Source organism: Amaranthus tricolor, chromosome 1, assembly GCF_026212465.1.
Source record: "Amaranthus tricolor cultivar Red isolate AtriRed21 chromosome 1, ASM2621246v1, whole genome shotgun sequence".
NCBI lineage: Eukaryota > Viridiplantae > Streptophyta > Magnoliopsida > Caryophyllales > Amaranthaceae > Amaranthus > Amaranthus tricolor.
The window spans coordinates 44,650,261-44,675,059 of NC_080047.1; the positions used below are offsets into that span (position 1 = coordinate 44,650,261).

At 33.1% G+C, this 24,799-nt stretch overlaps 2 protein-coding genes and 1 long non-coding RNA gene across 7 annotated transcripts; 2 read left to right on the forward strand and 1 right to left on the reverse strand.

Moving 5' to 3' along the window:
• The first annotated feature begins 354 nt into the window (after window positions 1–354).
• Window positions 355–5,017, forward strand: LOC130826172 (14 kDa zinc-binding protein-like). Its single transcript, XM_057691737.1, has 6 exons — window positions 355–510; window positions 739–975; window positions 1,927–1,984; window positions 2,847–2,936; window positions 4,538–4,655; window positions 4,736–5,017. Exons 2-6 carry the CDS (start codon window positions 743–745, stop codon window positions 4,801–4,803), a joined length of 567 nt encoding a protein of 188 aa, XP_057547720.1. The 5' UTR covers window positions 355–510; window positions 739–742; the 3' UTR covers window positions 4,804–5,017.
• Window positions 5,018–11,275: 6,258 nt separating this feature from the next.
• Window positions 11,276–19,355, forward strand: LOC130814659 (uncharacterized). 5 transcript variants are annotated; one of them, XM_057680804.1, is made up of 6 exons: window positions 11,276–11,406; window positions 11,932–12,032; window positions 13,548–14,274; window positions 14,919–16,584; window positions 17,383–17,589; window positions 18,304–19,355. In XM_057680804.1, the coding sequence occupies exons 3-6, from the start codon at window positions 13,763–13,765 to the stop codon at window positions 18,613–18,615; spliced, it is 2,697 nt and encodes an 898-aa protein (XP_057536787.1). In that variant the 5' UTR covers window positions 11,276–11,406; window positions 11,932–12,032; window positions 13,548–13,762; the 3' UTR covers window positions 18,616–19,355. The 5 variants fall into 5 exon arrangements, with proteins under 5 accessions (XP_057536787.1, XP_057536804.1, XP_057536781.1 ...); XM_057680821.1 differs by having other exon boundaries at window positions 13,815–14,274; XM_057680798.1 differs by lacking the exon at window positions 11,276–11,406 and adding an exon at window positions 11,427–11,570.
• Window positions 19,356–19,491: 136 nt separating this feature from the next.
• Window positions 19,492–24,588, reverse strand: LOC130814689 (uncharacterized). The gene is made up of 3 exons (XR_009042471.1): window positions 22,972–24,588; window positions 20,522–22,623; window positions 19,492–20,443 (listed from the first exon to the last, which is right to left on the reverse strand). It is a non-coding gene; the product is annotated as an uncharacterized LOC130814689 (long non-coding RNA).
• Window positions 24,589–24,799: the final 211 nt, after the last annotated feature.

Genomic DNA, 24,799 nt, shown 5'->3' on the forward strand with positions numbered 1-24,799 from the left:
ATCTTCTCGGCAAAGAAAGCACAAAACATCATCAACACTAATTTTTCCGATACATATAAAAGGTTCTCCAGAAAGTGACGGAGAAGACCAAACGGTAAGAGAGGTGTCTCCGGAAGATCGTCGGAAAAGTGAGATAGCGTCGGCGATTGTAGCCGTTAGGGGAGAGGTTTTAGCGGGGGCTTCGCGAGACAAAAAATCAGAAATTAGTAATTTTAAGTTAACCTAATGACCAAAAATTTTTGCTTTTATAACCAAATAATTTTACTTTTATGAAAAATCTTCAATTCTCACGGCATCTAATATCTAGCTTACCTCTGAATCAACTAATTATTATCACTTATAGTAAATATTATAAGAAAAATTTTAAAAATATTTTCACCAAAGCAAATATCCCAAAAACACATTGCCTCAAATTGTATTTGGTGCATATGAACCGGTGAGACTTCAATATCCGCCCATGGTCTACCGACCACTGACTAGCAATTGTTCTTCATAATTCTCCATTTCCAGGTACAACTGCATTCTACTCTCATTCTTGTTAAACCCAACAAAGTCAAATTAATTGTCTGTGAAAATCAATTATCACAAATTGGGGTTTTTTTTTCTTTCTATTGTAATTCAACCTATATTTTACAAATTCATCATTTCTTGATAGGACATCAACAATTGATAAAAGATTCAACCTTTTTTCTTTTTTTTTCCTCCACATAATCATTTGGGTGATATTATTTGTTGCAGAGCAATGTCAGCCATTTTATCTCCAGTGAGGTTGTATAATCCCATCAGAAATCAAATTTTCCGGTGCAGTTTTGGGTCACAATTGAACCGAGTTGTACCCAGTTTGACTCGGTTAGTGGGTAGTCCAAGTCCGAGTCTAACTCGGATAGTTTCCCAGTCAACTTCAAACTCTTCTATGAGTTCAGAAAAGGAAGCTGCTTTGGCTGCTTCTTCAACTATCCCTGATTCCCCTACTATGTGAGTAAGCTCTCTAAGTCTTGCTGTTGATAATTTTTGATTGGAAATGTGACAAATATGTTTTAACCAATGTATTTGCTTTTTAAACTTATGATTCCCTGAAAATAATTTTAAAATAGTCCAAAATCCCCCATAATTTGCTTTTTTATTTGCATTTTAAAAAAGATTAGTGAATCATGTGTATTAGTTTTAACATTCATTATAATATTTAGTATATTGTGTCATAAAACAACATTCCATCACTCCTATGCCATTAATAGGGGGAGAGTTTGGGTGGGATGTAATTAGTAAAAATGAGGGTCTTTCTGGTAAAAATTGTTTAACAAATAGAAATTATTTTTAAGTGGATGTCTTAGGTAATCAATAGTATAATTTGAATGAGGGTTTTTGATGGGTTTTTATGCTGTACTTCCCTTGTTGATAGTTGTGGTGTTAGACTTTGAGTCAACTTTTGCTTGTGGCATGTGTTTTTATGTAATTGTTGTTGAGTTTGAAAGTTTTATGGTACTATTTCTGAACGGTTTTATGAGGATTTTAACTTTTGGTGGGTCAAAATGAATTTAGTGGCTTGAGCTTGTTCATAATTTTATTGTACAAGCATTGATATATTCGGATCATACAGCTTCTTGAGTTGAACTTATTGTGAATGACAACATATTATCGGGGAAATACAAGGTGCACGCACTTCATAAGTCAAGGATATATGTATCCCAAAACCATATGGCAATGGGAAGGACTCCAATAACTTATAAAAGTGTGCACACAATAATCAATTTATCGGTGTGGGATAAACCATCCAAAAAAATTTTCATGTGGAAGAGAAGGGGGAAGAATTGTGTAACTCATTATCTTTAATTCTCCCACTTAGCTAAACATAGATTGAAAGTTTTTGTTGTTGTACATTTGTTGTTTTAATTTGCCTAAACCTTATTGCTCTCTGTCCTTGTGCAGATTTGACAAGATTCTTAACAAGGAAATTCCAGCAAATGTGGTTTATGAGGATGACAAGGTTTTTACTGCCACACTTTCTATGATTCCATCGATCATATGTTCCTCTAAGAAGCTATTGCACATATTCCTGACACTAATGAAAGTTCAGAATCAATGAGTCCGTGAAACAGCTTCTTGTTGGTCTTAGTTTTGTTTCTGAAATCATTGTTCAACTTGCGTTTGTCAATTGCTAGCTTGATCTATCATTTGTTATCGTAAAGATGCACTCTAGTCTTAAATTCTGACCTTTATTCATACCACAATTCTATTGATTTATAATTTACTGTCTCAAACTTCTTCTATGTTAAGCTTGTTTAACCTAGACCTTTGATAGTCACCTATGCCTACACCTATGTCACCTATGTCTTGTTTATTGTTCTACCCTTTATGATTGCTTATATATTCCTTCGATTATGTTATAAGCCTTAACTTTTATCTTGCATTGGCTTGTAGTGCCTTATGTCTTTTTTTTGTGTTTTTCTTTGCCGGTCTTTCTCGAGTCAAGAGACTCTTTGATTGCATCCTCTTTGATGGGTATAGTTTGCTGTCCTGTCTTCCATCCCTCCCCAAATCCTAATCATAGTTCTTATGAGCAGGATACACATGATATGATTACGGCGATGATGATTTCTGTTGAAAAACTACTCATTGGGACAAAGTAGTACACTGTAGTTGTTAATCCTGTCAGTACTACATGCCCAATATTGAATCTTTTCAGAATTCTTGTTCACATGTGAAGAACCATGCTATACTGCTTATGGTTTTAACGTCTAGAAGTATACTTTCTGTAGTTTGAATTTGTCATAGAGTAGGATACTCTCCATTTCCCTCTTTTGAATCTGAGAATGTTTGAATCTGACTAATGAATGGTTGTTAACTAGGTTCTTGCTTTTCGGGACATCAATCCACAAGCTCCTGTACACATCTTGATCATCCCCAAGGTTAAGGATGGTTTAAGCAGACTTGCCAAGGTACTCGTGGTTATTTAGTAATATAGTTTTACCTTCCACAATTTTGTGTTTCATATTTTGGCATATTTGGATACCTACTTGGTTTTTATAATTCAATAAATCAAACTACTAAAGGTTTTTTCTCGTTAATTATTTTCTTTTTTACTGCGTCAATAACGACTATGACATTCTATTGCCTTTTGGCTTTCTTGGGATGTAAGTGCTAGATCTTGATGTTTCCACTTGCTTGAACTTGCTTGAAGAATTTCATATTACGGTTTCTGTTTTATAGCTGATTTTATGTTTTCCTGCATCAGATCTAGGTTTCTCGGGGTTATTGTGTCTGTAGGTATTTGCTCTAGTGAAACTCAGAATTTTATAGCTGTTTTTATAATTCAATAAATCAAACAAGAATTTTATAGCTGTTTTTATAATTTAATAAATCAAACAAGAATTTTATAGCTGTTTTTACAGTGCTAGATCTCGGTGAAACTCAGAAGACATAAGGGAAGTTGTGTTTTGTATTATACTCTGAGGTTAAATTTAGTGTTCTGAGCTCGTCCTTAAGTATTTGCTCTAGGAATTTTTTCAGTTGAGAGGCTAAGCTTGGCCATTTCTTCGTGTTTCGGAGATGATTGAGTAGGGGACAATTAGACTGTTTTCTCAAATTACCACTAAGTGTTGACTTAAGCAATTGGGAGCTGAAGTATCATAACAAGATGATCAAAAAACTCACGAAATTCATACGTGGTATCGAACCCTTACACGGAAGAAGTTCTATGATTGTGTGCCTGAGACTGAGAGTTTGGTTCATAAGTCGAATTTGAATGAGATTATAATGTTAAATCATGGGTTTAAATCTTGTTTATCTAATGATATGAGTTTGCTCTAAAATTCGACCGTGTTGATTCAAACTAGCAATTGGTCATCGAAAAACCCACAAAAGTTCTGATACCTATTTCACAGATTAACAAGAAAATACCATTTAGATCAACTAAGTCAAAAGAAAATCAGGAAATAAAGGAGAGAGCTTTACTTGTTTGTAGTGTTTCTTGGAAGATCAGAAGAAGGAAGATGAGGAGGGGGTCTTTTAGCCAAGGAAGAAGGAAAAAGAGGGGGTAAAGACTCAAAATTTGGAAGACAATGGCCCGCTTTTTATGACAACGAGCGACCCACTTTTTCATTTTTATGCCTGTTTACACTGTTTAATGAATTTTCACAAATTCTCAAATGAAACGGTCTCACGATGAGATTATCTCTATTGTGCTGACCCAATATACACTTACTGTTTTTAAGTATTCACTAGATCGCTACAATTTAAAGTGATCTTTTTTTAGTCTTAAAGTGATCACTTATAATCTTAAAGGAATCCCTTTCAATCTTGTGTGTTCAGGACTCGGGATTAATTGATATTTTGCGATTTTTAACAAAGATAAGTAACTTTCTGCCCTTGAAAAACCTATGTCAATATGACGAAAATGCTTTCCTCCCAACCGGTTACATCCTAAATTATATTTCGTTCACATCCATGATAGAATTCTTCAGTTAGCTTATATCATGTCCTCATTGGTATAAATGCTCAACCATTAGGCTGTTTCTAATGTTTATTCTTACTAATTCAGGCAGAGGAAAGGCACATGGAGATCCTTGGTCGTCTTCTTCATACCGCAAAGGTTATTGCTAAACAGGAAGGACTTGAAGATGGCTTCAGGATTGTCATTAATGATGGACCCAAAGGATGTAAGCTAATCACGTACACTAAATCGATATTTTGCAGCAACTTACTATATTCTATGGCCTAACTTGTTTAATGTCGTTAGGTCAATCGGTTTATCACATCCATGTACACCTTCTTGGGGGTCGCCAAATGGAGTGGCCTGCTGGTTGAGTGAACTCATGTTGGGTTGTTAGGGAACTGGTATATTGCCTTATCATATGATATCGTACAAAAGAGTAAAATGTTGTATTTTCCCTGACGGAGAAAATATTGAATCGACTCTGAAACTGAACTTAAGAGTTGTAACATTTTGAATAGTTTATTCACTTACTGTATGTGATTATCTGTTATTAATATCGGTATGTACTGATCTTTTTCTCCTGAAGCATTGTTATGTAGGGAACTCGATATATCAGCTGTGTAAGCTTATGACCGTAAGGTTTTGTTCGGTGGGGAATCTCTCTCAACTCGGGATAAATCGGTTGGACAAAGATTTATCCCTTATGTTTACAGAATTAACTCGTCTGCCATTAATTTGTGTTATATGTTACAAAATTGACAATTTAATATATTAATAGGTTCGTCAATCAAAAACTTTATGGTTCATGGCATAGGAAAATTGGGACCTGGACTCACCCGACCGGCCGACTCTCATGATCTTTTTCTTGCAAGTAGTCAGAAGTTCTTAAAATAATTCTTCCAGAAAGTGGCAATCCCACATGATTGAAGCAAGTAAACTGCTATACTAATGAGCTGGATAGGCTGTTAAAGAAAAAAAAAGCTCATGATGAGGAAATGGACATAGGATTGATTGAATTAGTTGAAAATAGGCCCATTGAATTGGTATATTAATACATCATTAAGGTTGGGTGACTAATTATATGATTCTAGTTGATTTAAGTTTAGCTTATCCAAACAATTATTCTGTTTAGTTATCACATAACTAATTCTAATTCAAATGGGTAATGCAGTAATCAGATTTTTTTGACTTAGGATCAATTCTCACATCGTCTCAACTTATTTTAAATTTAGTTTGGTTATAAATGATAAATCAATCTCAATCATATCATTATCATCATCATAATATTCAATATATTTTGCTCATAGAGGTATAATTAGAGTTTGGAGAGTGAAAAATGACGACCATACCCTTACCATAGAAGTTAAGAAAGTTGCAGTCAGTGAAACTCTCAATCCGAGAAAGACCTGAAACAAATCACAAACACAAGACAAGCTTAATTAATTTTGGACTTAGGTCATCTTTTGTACAACTATAAGAAGTTGTAGTTGGGGTATGTGGGGTTTTGTTAAAAGGGTAGTATCTTTTTTGGTTTGTTGCAAACCACTCACTTGGTCAAGGTGGGTTCCAATCATTGATTAAGTGGGTTAGCCTTGGCTAACTTTCAAGCCTCAGCCACCTGATTTTTTGGGGGGCAGGGACCCAATTGCAGAAGTTATGGGAGCTTTTGAGTAAGTGGATGTCATCCATCATGGTTCTTCCCAACTTTGGGGTTGTTTTTACACATTTGTTCATTACAAGGAAAAGTGTGGTTAAGCTATAATAGCTAATGGATAAAAGATGGAGAACTTACAAAGAATTACAAAGAAGCACTTTTCTTTGCTTCTTCTAATTTTTTTTAATACTCTCTCTTCCGTTAAGTTTACATCTTAAAATTTAAATATATGAGAGTTTTTCAAATCATAGAGTACAAACTTAAAGGAATATAGAGTGTAATACCTAAAAACCTATTTCATTGGTAGAGAGATTAGGCCATAAAAGTATAAAAGTTCAAGTAGTAAACCCTAGCTAAAATTAAACTATCTTATTTTTATCTCAAAGTTAAAACTTAAACAAATTTGTCCTTTGCATGTAAGTTATGTTTAATATAGCGCACAAATAGATTAAAAGGAAAGCAAACATAAATGTGCATATATATATATATATATATATGTATGTATGTATGCATGCATATGCATATGCATATATATATATATATATATATATATATATATATATATATATATATATATATATATATATATATATATACATATACATATACATATACATATACATATATATATATATACACATATACACACATATATATATATATATATATATATATATATATATATATATATATATATTGTGAACTTCAGATTTTTTTTAACTATGTATAAAGTTATCTAAAATATTATATAAAGCATAATTCTTTTAGTATAGTGGGTAAACTTTTTTTTTTTTTTTTTTTTTTTTTTTTTTTTTAGAAATGTGCATTGAATGGATGGCTATGGAGAAGAAGTGTCATTTGGCATGTTTAATAGATGACAATTGCATGAATTGTTAATTTCACTAGTGCTAATCATGGTTGCATCCTCTTGAATGGATAAAAAGAAAAAAAGGGAAAGACGAGGAGAAAAAAGGAATTAGAGATGGATAGCAATATGTGAAAATTTTCAAGGTTGATATAACATGCATCATTGTTTTAGTAAAGTATATATTCTTCTATAGAAATCCACTTAAAACATGATTAGATTGATGCTTTATTATCTTTTCGACTGGTTAGATTAATTTTTTCTTAAGCTAACTCGTGAATTTTATTGTGTAGTATTATTTTTTCTATATAATAATTTTAAAATTTATATTTTATTTATTGGATAATTTTTCAAAGTTTATATTGTTAATTCAATTCAGTCTAATTTAACTTTATTTAGTTTTATTAATTTGGTTGAATTTTATTGAATTAAGTTTATTTTTATTTAGTTAGATTACAATCACTTTAGTTCAGTTCTATGTTGAAAACTTAGCTTGTTGCTTTTTGCACAATTTTGTGTTAACTATGATTAGCTTATGTCTAAAGACTAAAACAAGATATCTACTTTTTGAAAAGAAAATGTTTTAGGCCATGACATTAGGAACATCTTGAAGTACTGAACTTATTATATTATCTCTATTCAGATTATTATTAATAGTAACATATTATAAAGAAAAATATTATTATTAATAGCAATTTTAAGCGACAAAATAATATTTTTATAAAAATTGTATGAATAATTTTTTTCCTGTCTCATAATTATAGCACTAATTTTATTTTGATAAGTTCTTTTTTACTTTGCAACCTTTCATTAAAAGTAATTTGCTCATCGCTATATAAATTTATATTTACACATCTTCTCATATTTTATCTCATTTAATTTTATCAAACAATTTTCCATTTATTGTTATTTGTGTAACTTTGTGCTATCATATGGCTGAGGAATCACTCAAGAAACTTCAATTTGGTCTACCAACATAAGGATGAAAGTATTGTACAATACTCACTCTAAAATAAGTTACTCTAAATAAATAACGGTTATTTGTAATATTGCAAATGATTAATTAGAAATTTTTGCAATACTAACTTAAATAAACGAAGGGCATATATATAACCAAACACTCCCACATAGATTAGCAGGGACAAATATAAACCAAATACATCCTCTTTCAATTCGTCTATTTTGCTATATTTTTCTTTTTAATTTATACATAGTTTTACTGCATTTCTATGTTCAGTCATGCTCTATACTTTTTCTCTTTTTTTTCATTTATATATTTAATTAATTTTTTCATCTCTTTAACGTGTTTCTTCTACTTTTCTTATACATTTTACCTCTATTTTGATTTGCAGAAGATTTATACTTATAGCAAAAACCATATGAGAGACGGTAAGTATACAAAATTGATCATAAAATGAGTACTCTGTAGAAGTATATAGGTAATATTGAACCAGGACATAGAGTAAGAATTTTATGGGAAAAGAAGCAATTTAGTCTTAAATAGACAGGGCTGATCTTTAGATTTAAAAAATTTGGGGCGAACAATAGTTATGAACTCCTAGCTATTAAATATATATTAAAAGTCAATATTTATAATTTTAGACTTCCGAGTTTTAAATATGATATTTTATATTTTTCTAATGTATTTGGATGGACTTGGGGCATAAGTATGCCCCTTGCCCGCCCGGTATATAAGCTATAAACATTTTAATTAGTTTCTTGAGGGACGTATTTTAAGTCCAATTCATTAAAAACTAATGTCTATTTATTATATTTTTAATGTCTACTTATATTATTCTATATATTTACTTACTGTATTTTTAATGCCTACTTATAATATTTTAAAAAATATATAATAAGACAACAAGTCACAATTTGCGTAAACATTTATGGAGTAATGCCCTACCTGTCATATCACTTCGCTTCAACTTTTGACAAAAGAAAGGGAAGAAAGAAAACAACAAGAGTACATCACAACGGTACAAGCAGCAATATGGAATACTCTACTGCGTTTCTAGTACTATCATCATTGCAGGGTTGTGCTCATTTGTTCCTAAAGTCCAATTTTTATTTGTTTTTTGGTGGTCAGTCAGGACATGTTGTCTTCGTCTGATCTTATTGGATCTGATCTGAATTTACTAAGGTCTGATCTGATCTGATCTGATCTGATCTGGTCTGATTTGGTCTGATTCAGTCTGATCTGATCTGGTCTGGTCTGATCTGATCTGGTCTGATCTGATCTGATCTGGTCTGGTCTGATCTGATCTGATCTGGTCTGGTCTGATCTGATCTGGTCTGGTCTGATCTGATCTGATCTGATCTGGTCTGATCTGATTTGATTTGGTTTCATTGAGTTTGTTATTAATAATAGTAGTTAAGGTATTATTATTATTATTATTATTATTATTATTATTATTATTATTATTATATTTATTATTATTATTATTATTATTATTATTATATTTATTATTATTATTATTATTATTATTATTATTATTATTTATTTTTTTAATTTTTTTTAATTTTTTCTTATTATTATTATTATTATTATTATTATTATCATTATCATTATCATTATTATTACATACTACATAGTTTCTCCATCTAATAATAATATACACTACATTATAAAAATTAAACATCAAAAACTACGATGTTTCTGCTTCTCTTTAAATTGATGTCCAAATATCGTTGACTATATTTAGTTGAATTCTATAATAATAATAATAATAATAATAATAATAATAATAATAATAATGGTATGGTTTGATCTGATCTGATCTGGTCTGATCTGATCTGGTCCGGTCTAATCTGTTCTGATCTGGTCTGGTCTGATCTGAAACTTTCTGATCTGATCTGAATAGTTCTGATCTGATCTGATCTGGTCTGATCTGATCTGATTCCAATAAGAATAAGTAATAAGTCAAAAAAATAAGTTGAAGAGAACACCTTCTTAGTCCATTTTTTGAATCCTATCTTTCAAATCTTGTCTAGATGAATAGATGTCAATTCTATCAAAAACTTAAGATAATGATTGAAACCACATAATATATTATATACTCTAATACGCATTTCACACGAGAGCCATTTAGGTTAGCAGTGTGTATGCAACATATGTCCTCCTTATACATGACGCTGAATATTCAACTTTAAATGAGGGGTGATTGAGATTCGAACCTGTGACCTTTTATCACATTGTCTCTGATACCATATTAAGGAATCAACTCAACTACAAGGTTAAGCTAATAGTTCAATAATGATATCAGATGATAAATAAAAATTTAAGACAATAGTGTGTTAAATGGGATTTATTAAACGATGTTGAATTTAAATTCAAATTTAATTGTAAAAAATAACAAATTCTATTATACTCATAACAAACATAAACTTAAAATTTAGGCAAATACGAAAAAAAATAGGTACACAAACAAATTTCCTTTTTAAGTAAAGTTTCACTATTTGTATTATACTTGGTGTTGAAACGGAAGAAACTTCATTATGATTTATGAGACATCACACAACATTCACAATAGCAATACTCTAAGACCAAATGTCACTTAATAAAATACACCCTTTTTTTAGATTTAATTCATTTACATGAATGTTTTTTAATCAAATATTGCAAATTTAAAGAGTGAATTTCACCATGATGTACTATACTAATATCCTTGCAAATATTATATCATCTCTTTAAATTATCATTAAAGAAAAATAAAGTGTTTTTTTTTAAAAAAAATAAATATTTAATAAAAAAAATTATATAGATAAAATTAAAACAAAGTTAAAATATAGACTACTATCTAAATATAAAATTAATGCAAATTAAATAGAACGAATCAAAATAACAAAGGGTGTCAAATGAATATAATGGAAGAAGTATACAAAAGAATTAAGGAAATTTAGAATAATTCTACCTATTGTACATGTGCTGTGAATAATCTTTATTATTGATTATTTCTAAATAATCCAACCTTTGTATATTATTTGCTGATAACACTCCTTTTTATATTTTAAAAGACTATATAGATATCTACCACTAAAGAGGAATTGGGTAAAACCAAAGAAGTATAAGAGGGAGAAAAAGTGAGTGTAAAGGCTAGTTGGTACCTACAGTAGCCGTTTAAAATATGAAAAGGGGTGCTGTCAGCAAATAATATACCAATATGAGATTATTTAGAATTAATCAATAGTGGGAATTATTTATAGTAAATGAACAATAAATAAGATTATTCTAAACAATTTTTACAGAATTAAAAGTACTTGTATTATTTTCTCTTTAATCTTGACTACTTTTTACTAATTCCACTATTTAGAAATTTATTTAGCCGTTTTATATGATTTCTCCCATAACTAAACTTCTTCAATTCTAAGAGTGGAGTCTTGACTCTTGAGTCTCTACTGTCAGTGTCATCAATCATCATCAAATTTTGTTCTTATTCAGGTGCCACATTTCTGGTAATTTCAACTACTACATTCTTTAACTTCTGCAAGTCATTGAACAACTGGGTTTTCTTGCATTTAAATTCAATTTTAATTTCCCTTTCGTTTATGGATTCTTCTCAAGCATTTCTCATTTGGGTATTTGTCACATTCAAAGATCTTTGGGGTTTTGGTTGCTGGTAAAACAAGAAGCACATCTCCTCATGCAACAATTTGTCTAGTTTATATGCCATTAGAAATGTTTTTCATTAATGGGTTCTAATTAAGCATTGCTAATATGGATTTCTAATTTTGATATATGTTACCTTCAAAGATTTTAGGTGTTTTGATTGTGGGTATTTCATATTTTTTGAAAATTATAGTTTATATACCATTAGAGTTGTTTTTCAATTATGGGTTCTAATTACATTTCTCTAATGGGAATTTGTCACTTTCATAATTGATTGGTTTTTGATCGTGGGTATTTCATATATTTTCAGAAAACTATAGTTTATATGCCATTAGACTTAATTTAAAGTGTTTTTATGTTGAATTTTCCAGCTTCATGGTTGAAAATCTCTGGATTTTGGTGAAGGGTTGATTAAAAAGGAAATTAATTTGTTGGAAGTTGTTATACATCTGCCGAAGGATTGTATTTGTAGGTGAGTAAAAGTTTGATTCTTTGTGGTGTTTTGTTGGAGTATATAAGATATCCTGGCCCTCAACCATTAGTTTAAGCTTTTGGTTGAATTGGCTCCTTTAACATGTTATCCGAACATATTTAGTGCCATGTATCAGGAGGGCAAGTGCTGCATCCGCACTTCTAGCCCAAGTGAGGAGGTGTGTTAGAGTATATAACATATCTTGGTACCTCAACTATCAGCTTACTCGAAAGTGTTTCCCTTTTTACCATTTGTTCTTCATTGACTAAATAATTATAGACTCTGCTACATGAAGTGATTTATTAAAGTATCAAATACAATTTATTTTTGTTTATGTTATTGTTTTGGTTTATGGCGGGCTACTTTGTATCATGTGGCTTATTGACCTACTTTTTCTCTCATGAACAACCAATCTTCAATACCTAATTTTACAAAAGTTCTTCTTGAACAACGGTTTAGTTGGTTTGTTTAAAAGCCAACAAAAACCGGCAACTCTTTTAGAAAGTCAAACAAGCCCCCTAACAAAAACCAACAACCATTTGCCAAACATCTTATTGTCGTTTTGGCTAGGGGCGCTTCTAAGCATGTGCAAGGTATATGAGTGCACATTGCAATCTATTATAAGGGTCACAAAAATTTTCCATTAAACATCTTATAGACATTGTTGTTGTTATAAAGGATGTTGAATAATTTTATTTCTATTCACACATTTTGCTAACAGATGTATTAGTTTTGGTAGAGAGGTTTGTTTTCTTGTTCTCTACTTGGTAGTTATATGAATATGGATGCTTGAAAATCTGGATGTATGCAATTTATAAAAGGATAGATTTATTGTACGAATAATGTCAACCCAAATAAAAAGATGAATTATTGTACGAATATCAGACTTTTTTTCTTGTATTTGGAGTTTGGAGTACAGCTAAATTGCTTATTCTTATATCTAAATAAGGACATGAGTTTTATCTCTACTTTCCATGTGCCTAATGGTTGGTGAGTAGATTACAAAATTATTTTTTGGGTTGGAAGTTGGAACAGTTTATGTGAAAATATAGATGATGTTTGTTACATATTAACGGTCATTAGAAATAACCATTTTGTTATTAGAATTGAAGGTGAGAGCTCGAGTGAGAACCACATGATGTCATTAGAATTGCAGGTGTTCAAATCAGGCCCAATGATCCGAATTTTACCCAACTTTGTAACTAACCCTGATTTGGCTAGACTTCAGAAATGATTTACAATAATGTAAAAACAATATGGACACAAAACCCAATTTCAATCAAACCCGAAACACCTAACCCGAAATCAACCTGGTGACCTGAATAAACACCTCTAATTTAAATAATAATACGTTGTGGGTCCCTCGGGGGGTTTTCACTTATTCTAAATTTGTTGACATGGTTAAATACAAGAGAATCTTCTTTTTGCAATGTCAAACTCATTCACAAGTTGATATTTTTTTCCTAATCACTAACAAACTAATCATGGCTATTTGGCTGTTATTCTGCTGATTAGGTGACTGAAAATAACTGATTGGAATAGTGAATTAACAATACAAGGCTTCTGCATCACTCACTCCTAGATTGTTGTTACCATGTACTCATCCGAAAAATCATATTCTTTATAATGTTTGGTATGCTTAAGGTCATCTTGGTGTCCTTAGCTTAGTTTCTGCAGTAAAGAATTAGCTATTCTTGCTTATGAATAGGTGAAGCATCTCTTTCTGTTTAATGGAAAATGTGTCGTTGGACTCTTCATGCACATCTTTGTCAATCTATACAGGGCGTTTTCGCCTCACAGAGCTTGTTAGTGGAGCCGAAAAAAAAGTTGTGAGCTGTGTGCTATTAATATATTGCATACATCCTGATGCTTCTACTTCGAGATTGAAGATGAAAAAACTTTTCTTTCCTTATTCTTCGTCAAATGGAGGTCAACAACACGAGAAGTCTCCAACGAAAAAAGAGAGGAAACAGTCTCCACAAACGCGATGGAAGACAGTAGGCTTGGGAAAGTCGGAGAAAACGTTTCACAGTAATGAGCAGCTTATTCCTGCTTGTGAAAAGAAAGTTACAGAGAAAAAGACCATATTGAGGACAAGGAGTTTAGTTTATAGGAGGAGCCAAAGTTTTCAAGTTTCATCAGCAGCAGACAATGGTGGTAGGGTTGATGAAAAAGACCGAACTAGACTGAGGGGTAGTAAAAATGGGCCGTCAAGCCATAGCCGATGTGATTGTCGTAATTTGTAAGTTCTTTCTTTAGCTGAGTTTACTGAATCATATTCCTAGATTCCGATGTCACTTTCTGTACATTCGAATTCTTTGGTTCGGATTATAATGGATTATTGAAAATTTCTCTTCCATCATGTGTATATTTATGGATGTGAAGTTGGATTGATACGATGTTTGATGATAAGGGTCAATCTGAAACAACCTCTTTGTTTTTAGTTTTTAGAAAGATAAAGTTACGTACATATGACCTAGCTGAGTAGCTGACATTGGGGTAATGAAATGTTATCATTAAATGCAATAATTTAGAATCTCCTTTCCATAAGTTCTTTTTTCTTTTCATCATCATATAAAATTATAATCCTTTTTTTGATTCCGGAGTAAGGATAATCGCCTACAGGTAACAGGGGAGGGGGAATTGATCTTCCTATGTTGTGAGAATCGACAAGGGTGTAAGGAAAAATCTTCAACCTAGGCTCACACTTAGGTGGTGTTTGGGGGTTGGATGTACGTCGATCTCACTCTTGCGCGAATAAAGAGGCTTTCGAATTCAATTGACTAGTAAATGTCATCTGCAACTAATCTTTGAATCACCACCTGCATCAATACCGCATTTATTTTTCACTTCTCCTGATTTCTTTCATTTCATCTACTCTTGCAGTGATTTAGCTACTATTCAACTACCTCATGCAGAAGTCTTACGTGACCATTTTTGCTCCTGTCCATCCAACTCAAGCTCACCTCAAAGTTCCTTCGGTTCCACCTCCGTTTCAGGCAAAGTGCTAGATCTCTATGTCGATGGTGAACATCGTAAAGAAATGAAGCTAGGAATCAGTGATCGTTATCCAAGAGGAGCAAACGAGGGTAATTATATCATATGCCCTTCCGATGATGCATCTAGAGATCACTCTTTGAAATTTGAAAATGAAATTGAATCTCCAAGGAAGCTAGCAAAGAATGTCATTGACAGGCTTCTTAGGATAGAACACTTTTATGACTCTAAAAAAGACGGGGATGATATCCTCGACAAGCATTTAGATGGGAAAAGTAGTACTCCTAAAGCCAATATCTCAACGGAAGAATCCCCTCTTGAAGATATCCTCGACAAGCATTTGGATGGTAAAATTTCGACTGAGGAACAGACAGATTTAACGTTAAAGCGGAAATTGGAGGAAGTAAAAGAGAGGTCAAGGCTTCTCTCTGTACAGCTTGCTGAAGGAAGATTTTTGCAGTACATCGGTGATCGATCAACTTTATGCCAGGCTGTTAGAAACCTAATTGAAGAGAAAAGAAACTTGGTAGTTGAAGTCTATGAACAATTAACGAGTCGAATTACTGAACGGGTTGCTGCTAAAGAAATCGAGTCATTGTTGAAGCGAGAAATGAACTCTACAATATTGAAACTAGAGAAAGAAAAGGAGGAGGTACAATCCCGATTGCAGAACGAGCTAGATAGAAGATCCGATGAGTGGGAAATCAAGCTTAGAGAGTTTCAGTCGGAAGATAATCGATTACGAGATAGAGTAAAGGATCTTGCAGAACAAAATGTGTGTCTTCAAAGAGAAATCTCAGGTTTCTACAACAAGGAAGATGAATACACTAATAAACTATCAAATCTCGAGGTTCTTGTTGAAGATTTAACGGCCAAAATGGATATAACTAAGTTAGAAAATGAGGCTCTGCAAAAAAAGCTGTCTGATATTCAAGATAAGCTGAAACTCGCTGAAGACATTCAATCGACAATGGAAAGAAAGCGTAAAGAAAAGGAAACGGAATATATGGAGTTGATCAAAGTAGTGGCGAAGCTTCGAGGAACTTGTACAGAACAAGAACGAACCATTGATGGATTAAGGCATTCCTTAAATTCCGAGAATTTAACAAACAAATTGCAAATAGAGCAACTTCGGTTGACAGGAGTTGAACAAGATTTGAGGAAACAACTCGAGAGTTATTCGGTTGAAACGAATTCTCTTCGAAGTGAGAATATATATTTGTTGGAGCGTTTGAGGAGTGTCGGAGAAGTAAGTGGGTCCTTGGGTTTTAAACTTGATAGGGAGCTCGAAGCTCGCGTTAAGTGCTTGCAGAACGCAGGCGTATCGCTTCTGAACGAGTGTATTCAAATGTGTGAAAATTTGCTTGGGATTGTTGAAAGAAAAACAACTCCTGAAAGTTTTATAGACACACATTCTCTTGTTCAGTATGGGATGAAGATTCAGGGATTTAAGAAGGGTCTAGAGCAGCTGACAATAAGTATAGGGAAAACTAGTTCAATCTTAAAGGAGAAAGCAGAGCTTAATTCTGAAGGCACCAACAAAAAGGTTCAGAAGGTAAGCACAATTTGTATATTTCAAAAGTTTCTTATTGAGCTTAATAATTCTTGTGTGATACCGTCTCATCATCAGACAAGCCCATATAATTAGCTCATTTTCACTGATTGATTACTTTAATGTTATAAGTGGTCATTCTAAGACTAAAAAGTAATTACTTTAAAATTATAAGTGATCACTTTAAGACAGCAGGAGTACATTGGGTCAGCCCAACAAAGATGGTCTCACCGTGAGACTGTCTCATTTGAGAATTTGTGTATTGAGTTTTATTCCTTACGTCCTGTCTGCTTTGCAACACTTGCTCTCATTGCTCTCATATTGAGAATGAAAGTGTAGAAAATCAGATTTTAAAAAGTAGGACGAAGAGAGTAGGTGTTAATAAGTTTTGACTATCATTTTATCAGAAAATTTACTGAATTACATCTTACCTTCCGATTTATTTAGACAAGTTTTACATATTTTTATATGAATTATGAGAACATATAACAACATTCAACATTCCATCGCCCCAATGCCATTAAATGGCTCTCATTATGTGGAGTTTTGGAGGGTCGAATGTACACAACCTTATTCTTTTCAGTGATAAGTGATAACAAAGGGGTTACTTACGATTGACCCTTGGTAGATCAGTAACTTCACATAAATACGAAGTGGATATGAGTTAATGAACTATTAACGAAATAAAAACATGGTCAAAGCTACAAACAAAAGAAAATAAACGATTTGGAAGGACAATCATGTGTGAACGATTGAATTTCACAAATTATTTCTCAATATATATATGTCTTCACTTTGAAGGATGATATGGGATCTGAGCTTCAGGCGGAGAGACTACTGACAAGCATTCTTAAGGAGAAACTTTATTCTAAGGAGAAGGAAGTCGAACATATTCAAGCCGAACTAGCGAGAGCCCTAAGGAGTGATGATGTTCTTAAGAAAGAGATCCAAAATGCAGCTGATACTGTTTCTTGTGTGAATCATAAGATGAAGAATCTCGAGCTTCAGGTAAGCTTCATACACTTCTGCCTTAAACATTTGACGTTATTTACGACGAATCATTTGGGTTTATGTAGTTTAAAGGTTTTCATCAGTCTTATAAATATTAGGAGATGTAGAAGAGATGTTATCCTGATCTTTGTTAACTTACATGCAAATACACATTGTAGTTTTAACTAATATTACATGAAATGAAATTCGATTCGATACAAGAAACAAGAAACGTTAATTTAGTGCTTCGAAAACTTAGGAAACAAATTTGATCTAATAGAAGCTAAGATAGGATCATGATGCTGTCCAAGTACATTAATCATAAGATATAATCATAATACTTAACACCTATGTTACTCGGACTCTTCATTTTGCTACACGTACCAGTGTCCAATACTTGATTCTCGGACATTGGTATGACACTTAGACACTTCATTTTAGGCGTAAAATTGAATACTTAGACGTATCCGACACTTGGACATGCACCAGTATCCAACATCAGTACCCGAGTCCAAGTAACATAGCTTATCATAAATCACGAGTTGTATGTCACAAAAGTAGAACATGAGATAAACAACACAGTAAAAGAAGAAAATGGAAAGACATATTTTTCCATCTTGATGCATACGAGAAATCTTAATTTAGTGTTACGATTTGTGCTTCCGTACTGTTTTTCCATATCCTTTCGGTATGATAAGAGACAGAAATCTCAATGTTATGTCCTTTGAACAGATGATCAAAAAAGATGGAACTATAATTGAGCTTCAAGGCGACATACGGTTGTACGATGAAGAGCTCACGAAAACTCTAGGAGTTTTATCTAAAGTAACACAAGAAAGAGATTTAATGTGGCAAGAAGTGAAGGAATACAGTGAGAAAAACATGTTGCTGAACCGCGAAGTCGAGTCACTTAAGAAAAAGATAGAAGCTTTGGAAGAAGATACACTCTTTAAGGATGGTCATATCTCCATCTTGAAAGAGAGCCTTAACAAAGCTAAATCTTACGATATTTTGTTCGACTCCGAACAAGCAAACGAGTTTTGAGCTTTAATGGATGAGTACGCATTGGTTTATTTTGAATTGCGGAGCAAACATTTGCGAGCTAAGTTAACTGATACTCCCTCAGTCCCTCCGAATTACAAATATTAGCATACTTTATAATTTATGTTATATGTCGTGAGTGATACAGGAAGTGACCAACTATTATAGGACGAAGGGAGCATAATTTATCGTATGTCCGAGAATAATAGGATCGGAGTGACGCGATTGGCTATGAGTGTTAATGGTGTATGTGTGATTTAGCGTGCATATATTCATGTACTAAGAGATAAGTGCAACATTATTATTTGTTTGTACTCCTTGTCAAATTTAGTTTTGGCTTTTGCCGAAAATTGAAATGAATAAGCAAAAAATTATAAAAAATTCAAATTATTTTTCAAGATAAGTAGTTCTATCCAGAGCTAAGGTTTGGAATGTTCACACTTAGTAACAGCGAACAAAGGCAGAAAAGTAAAGAGTCTATTCGTTGTTACTAACAGCGAACAAAGCTAAAACCCGGTAGCTTTGACCTTGTTTGACCAGGTTTAATTTGTTCGCTGTTACTAACAGTGAACAGATCCTTGACTTTTTTTTTCACTTTTGTTGGTTGTTTTTGCTCAAAATAGCTGTTGTAACTTTGAAATATAGCCGTTGTAGCCTTGAAATATAGTCGTTGAGTGAAGATCTATAATTACATCACCCTTGTTAATTTTATTCTATCTATCCTATTGCTTTTGAAGTTAAGTTGAGGTATGTTCTTGTAAATTATGTTTATTTTGATATGTTCATTTATAGCATTTATATTAAATTATTTATTAATTTCAAATTAATTTTTTTATTTAAATTAGTTATATATGTCAAAGCATCATTCAATGGAAGAATACTGTCATTGTGGTCATGAAGTTAAATACGGTCGCGATTGGAGCGATTTTTATCCTGGACGTGAATATGTTGTCTGTCCACTATTCGAAGATGAAGGTTTGGAATGTACCTACTTTAGGTGGGTTGATCCGAAGGGCACCAAATGACAAAAAGACATCATTATTAAGCTCGACAAAGAGAATGAGGAGCTTAGAACCAAGATACATAACTTGAGAAGGGAACAATTGATAAGGCGCGTAAGAGTGAAGAAACCGAGAGGATATTGAAAAAGTTTAATAAGCGTTCTTAAGTTGTAAGGTTTATATTTCATGAATGAACGATGTATTTCTAATCATTATTAATGAAATTATGTTGAATTATCGGCACAGACTATTTGCAATGAAGTCATCAACTAAGTCATAACAAGTCCGAGCATGGATGATTGTTCGCCAAAAGTCCGAGTATGGATTAAACTATGTACTAATAAGGATTATCAACTTCGATTCATATTCAAAATATGATAAAAACGATAAACATATATACATACATTACAAACTATGTACAAATGTCAAAAGATCGAAATCCTACAAATATTTAATATACACAAATTTTCAATGTATTACAAAATATTTACTAACCCTCATCCTCCTCCTGCACTCTCTCCAACTGTGATGGCCTTTTACGCCTCCTGCGATAGTATGAGGCGTTCGTGTGTCACTCGGGGAATGGAGGTGATTGGTACTGCGATGGTCCAGCCTGCGAGGACCCCAAACCATGTTCGGGGTAGGACAAGTCCACCTCCTCCAAATGAACGTCCTGAGGAGGAGATAAGACTTGGACCTCGCCGGCAGCAGGTGAAGTCTCTTCAGCCAATTCCAGTATGAAGTGCTGGAACTGCGTACCAAGGAGCATGCTCTGCGCAATCTCTCGTATGCTCATGGCTCGATTGGATCACCGCTGCCACACCTTGTGCCTGCAATCAAATATTTTAAGTTAATATGATATTATGAAAGTTGTATTTGTAATCAATTAAACATGAAAGGATACTTACGAATTGGGTCATCACTGGCGCGGCAGGAGCATACTGGGACGCAGCTACGAAATCCTGTGGTGTCATCCATCACCGAGTGATGGAGAGGAACCACGCCATGTAATCAGCACTGGTAGATGCGCCAACAACATCGATCGGCGCACCATGAGCTAGCAGCTCCAGTCCAAGTGGTCATTGTATCATGATGGGGGCAAGAACCTTACACCCATCATCACAAAGTTGAAGACTTCAGCTAAGTTGGTGTTAGTCACACCATACCTATGACCCCCATCATGACACAATGACCACTTAGACATATCACCTACTTGATCAATCAAAAAAAGAGCCTCTCGTTTCGAAACTCCAATTGCCCTCAAGCCCTCAACAACCTTAGTGTGCTTTCTTTGCTCAGCAGTGCTACCAAACAACTTCTTAAATTGAACATTACCCATGGCACGGTTAAAGTTACTAAGCAAATGACGTAAGCATAACCTATGATATGCGTATGGTGGTTGCCATTCCGTCTCCTCCATGGTCGCTAAAATGCTCGCATGTCTATCAGAGATAATACACAATCCCATCTTCTGTGTTACATGCTTACGAATACACGCCATGAACCAAGACCACGCATCTATGCATTCCTTCTCAACCAAGGCAAATGCAAGTGGAATGATATCCTTATCACCATCCTGTGCAATCGCAGTCTATAAGGTATGACGGTACCTACCATAAAAGTGTATATCATCAATGGCGATCAGAGGTTTACAAACTTAAAGCCCTCTATACTTGGTCTAAAGGCCCAAAAGACACGTTGGAAGGTTCTAATATTAGGATGTACATACACACCCGCGTCATTGTCTTCCTTAAAGAACCACTCAACTATTGTGCCTGGGTTAGATTGTTGCAACGCTTTCAAAAAGCGTGGAAGAAGAGAATATGAATCCTCCCATGTACCATAAATGGACAATAGGGCTTGTTGCTTAGCACACCATGCTAGCATGTATGTGACCTCTATCCCAAATCGAATTTTCACCATCTGTCGAATAACGGACACCTTAATCGAAGAGTCTTTGAAAACACAATTCCTAATCACATTATTAATCAGAGAGGACGTCAAGTGAATATGTCTAGCTGACACAGTGTCACTACCCAACACACAATTCTCATGCTTTCCATTGTACTTAGAAATAAACCAGGAGGTTGAATAAGGATTTAGCCTAGTCCTTAGTTTCCAAGAACATCCTCTTTCACACTTCAATGATAAAGAAGTTTGGTTAGAAGTCTCTGTTCTATACTCTACATTCCTACGAAGACTCTAACAGCTTCCAATAAAGCTTCCTTACTATCAAATATCATACCCTTTTCAAGCTCCCCATCTTGGGTGTAGGTGGTATTACAAACCCAAGTCCTCCAAGAGTTGTCCTCTACATATTCATCCAGAAGTGGACATAGGGTATAAGGTGTAGGAGTAACGATTGTAGGAATGTTGCCTAGGGTCATGTCATTAGCTAGGGCATCCCCATCCACATCCACATCCACATCCACATCCACATCCACATCTACATCATCCTCAAAAGGATCATCAACAAACTCATTACTCTCTTTACCATCATCTCAAGGTACCAACTCAGTACTTTCTCGTAAATTAACAGTCGCATCATTTGGGACTTGAGTTTGAGAGGATTCAGTAGGAGTAGAAGATGGAGAAGGAACAAAGGAATTTTGAGTTTCTTGAGTTAAAATAGGCATAGGCGTAGAAGAAGGACTGGAAGTAACATTCACAGCTTGATTGCCTAAGGGTACCACTTCTACATGTAACTCCAAAGAGGGAATAAATGTAGCCTTTGAATACTCCCACATAGCATCTACAAAATCATCATCCTCAACTAGAAAAGCTAACCATTCACCACTCATGTAGTATTTAAAATTTAAATTAACAGTACTTCGTGTGGTGTCAATTCCAATCTTAGAACATACAAGAAGCTTAAACTCATTGAAATCCATGTTCAAGTTGCATGCAAACAATTTACGTTTACTACCCCCAACATACATAACCTTGTTACCACTTGTACGAATGAAACCATTCCAAAAACATGCAATAGTCACACGAAATGATGTCATTTCTACATGAATACATACAAAATCAACTTCATCACCAAGTACATTCACGAATATACATAATTAATTAAATACATTTATATAACTATTTAAACTAAATTAATTAATTACATATAATCAATATACAAAACAAAATCAACATACATAATTAGCTCCCTACATTTACATAAACTAAATCAATATAATCAACAAGCAACTAAGTACATTATTATTAATTCAAATAAGTTGTGATGAAATAACTAAGTAAAAAATCCACCAAGTACATTCAATACATTATCCATATCAAAGAACTAAAGTTATTCAACCATAATTAAAAAAATGAACAAATAACTAAAAAATAACTAATACATTACCTTAATCAGCTTAAATTGAACTAAATGAGTAGTGATTTTACAAGTAATGCCCTGCATTTGAAACAAATATTGAAGATTACATAAAACCCTAATTTTCGCATAGAATAACAAAAAAAACAAAAAAATTTATATCTTAGACAACTTCAAGTATATGCTAGACCATTTTACTGGTGTTGGATTGGGAGAGGGAGGGATTAATTGAAGGTTTGAAGGTGTTTTAATGGAGAAAAGAGAAAGAGTATTTTCGACTAATGCTTAGGGTTTAATTGAATTGGAGGAAAATGAAGAAGAAAGGGAGAGCTGCTGAAGTTAGCTCAAGTCTGCGCGGTGGTATTAACAGCGAATAAGGACTGATGGTCAAAAATAGTCAAAGTCCTTATTCATTGGCTTTTTTGACCTCAACTCTTTGTTCGCTGTTAGTAACAGCGAACAGGTTCAAACCACAGCTTTAAAAAAAACTGGTTATCTTGAGAAATAATTTTAAAACTTTACCATTATCCTAATTTTTTATATTTTTTTGCTTATTTATTTCAAATTTTCGACTTTTGCCTAGCTATATGTAGATCAAGAAGGCGGTAAAGAATTAAGGTGTTAATAATGGCTCGGAAATTAGCATTATAATTAGAATCCTTTGGTACATTTTGTTCCCAACTATTTTCGAGGGTATAACTCTGCCCGTGAGTGCTTATTGCTTATTATCGGTCTTAAACTCAGATAAAGAACAAGGATCTGCGGCAAATTAGTGAAAACGAACTCAGTAAAACTAAAGAACAAGGATTTGCGGCACATTAGTGAAAACTAACCCAGTAAAACTTAATCGCATTCTATCATGAATCAAAAATTAATTCAGCCAACCTCAATCTTTAAGAATTAAAGTTCTTAAATTAATGTTGTAATTTCGAGTGTATCTTATCAATTTTAGATCAAAATGACTTATTCTTCATGAAGCAATTAAGTGAATCACACAGCATTAAAAGATTAAAACTTGGTTTAATTAATTATATGTCAAATACTTCATCATTAACAAAGCTCAATTAATAAAATTCCTCCAAAATCAACAAACTATCAAAATATATAAAAAAATAATCAAAATTTAACACAAAATTCAAGGCCAAACAAGCTGAGAATCAATGCTTAAATGAGGCAAATCATCATCATCCATATTCAAATCAGCTTGATCCTTTACTTGCTTCAAATCTTCACCATTATTATTATTATTATAATTACTTCTACTTTTACTGTTCTTTTTCTGCAAATTTGAAACTGATGAAGAATGGTAAGTATACAGAATCTGGGTATTCTGGGGATGAAGAAATTCTGATACAAGCAAAACCAGAGACGCCATATAATCCAAAAAAAAAAAAATGAGATTTTTTGAGTGAAGGGTATTATGATTTTTTTGTGGGTTTATATGTTTAAAGATTACAGGATTGAATTTATAAGAAATTGAATGAAATAAATTTATGGGTAATCTACTGTATTTATTGGGCAGGGACAAATAACAATATTATAGCAGTATTCTGCTGCTGGTTTTAAATAGAGTTCGGTGGGTTGTTATTTCATGCTGGTGGAATTTATGAAAACAGTTGTCACTTGTCAATGTAGTCTGCTGAGGTTTCTGAATTCTGAGTGCCACATTTTCCTGGGTTTGTAACGCCTGGAAATTTTAGATTAGTTTTTGAGTCCACTTATTTTCGATTGTAAATTGATCGATTCAACGGATTATGAGTTTCTAAATATATTTCCGTTTCATGATACTTATTTTCTCCTTTTTATTAAATTGCATTATTTGACTTAATTAAGTGAGAGTTTTTAGAGTTAAATAATG

What these genes read in the sequence shown, in the direction of transcription:
- LOC130826172 (XM_057691737.1), top strand. Translation starts at nt 743, where the DNA reads ATGTCAGCCATTTTATCTCCAGTGAGGTTGTATAATCCCATCAGAAAT. An exon ending in GTTTAAGCAGACTTGCCAAG is followed by an intron (nt 2,937 to 4,537) that starts GTACTCGTGGTT and finishes TTACTAATTCAG; the next exon opens with GCAGAGGAAAGGCACATGGA. An exon ending in TAATGATGGACCCAAAGGAT is followed by an intron (nt 4,656 to 4,735) that starts GTAAGCTAATCA and finishes TAATGTCGTTAG; the next exon opens with GTCAATCGGTTTATCACATC.
- LOC130814659 (XM_057680804.1), top strand. Translation starts at nt 13,763, where the DNA reads ATGGAAAATGTGTCGTTGGACTCTTCATGCACATCTTTGTCAATCTAT. An exon ending in CCAACAAAAAGGTTCAGAAG is followed by an intron (nt 16,585 to 17,382) that starts GTAAGCACAATT and finishes TTCACTTTGAAG; the next exon opens with GATGATATGGGATCTGAGCT. An exon ending in TGAAGAATCTCGAGCTTCAG is followed by an intron (nt 17,590 to 18,303) that starts GTAAGCTTCATA and finishes TCCTTTGAACAG; the next exon opens with ATGATCAAAAAAGATGGAAC.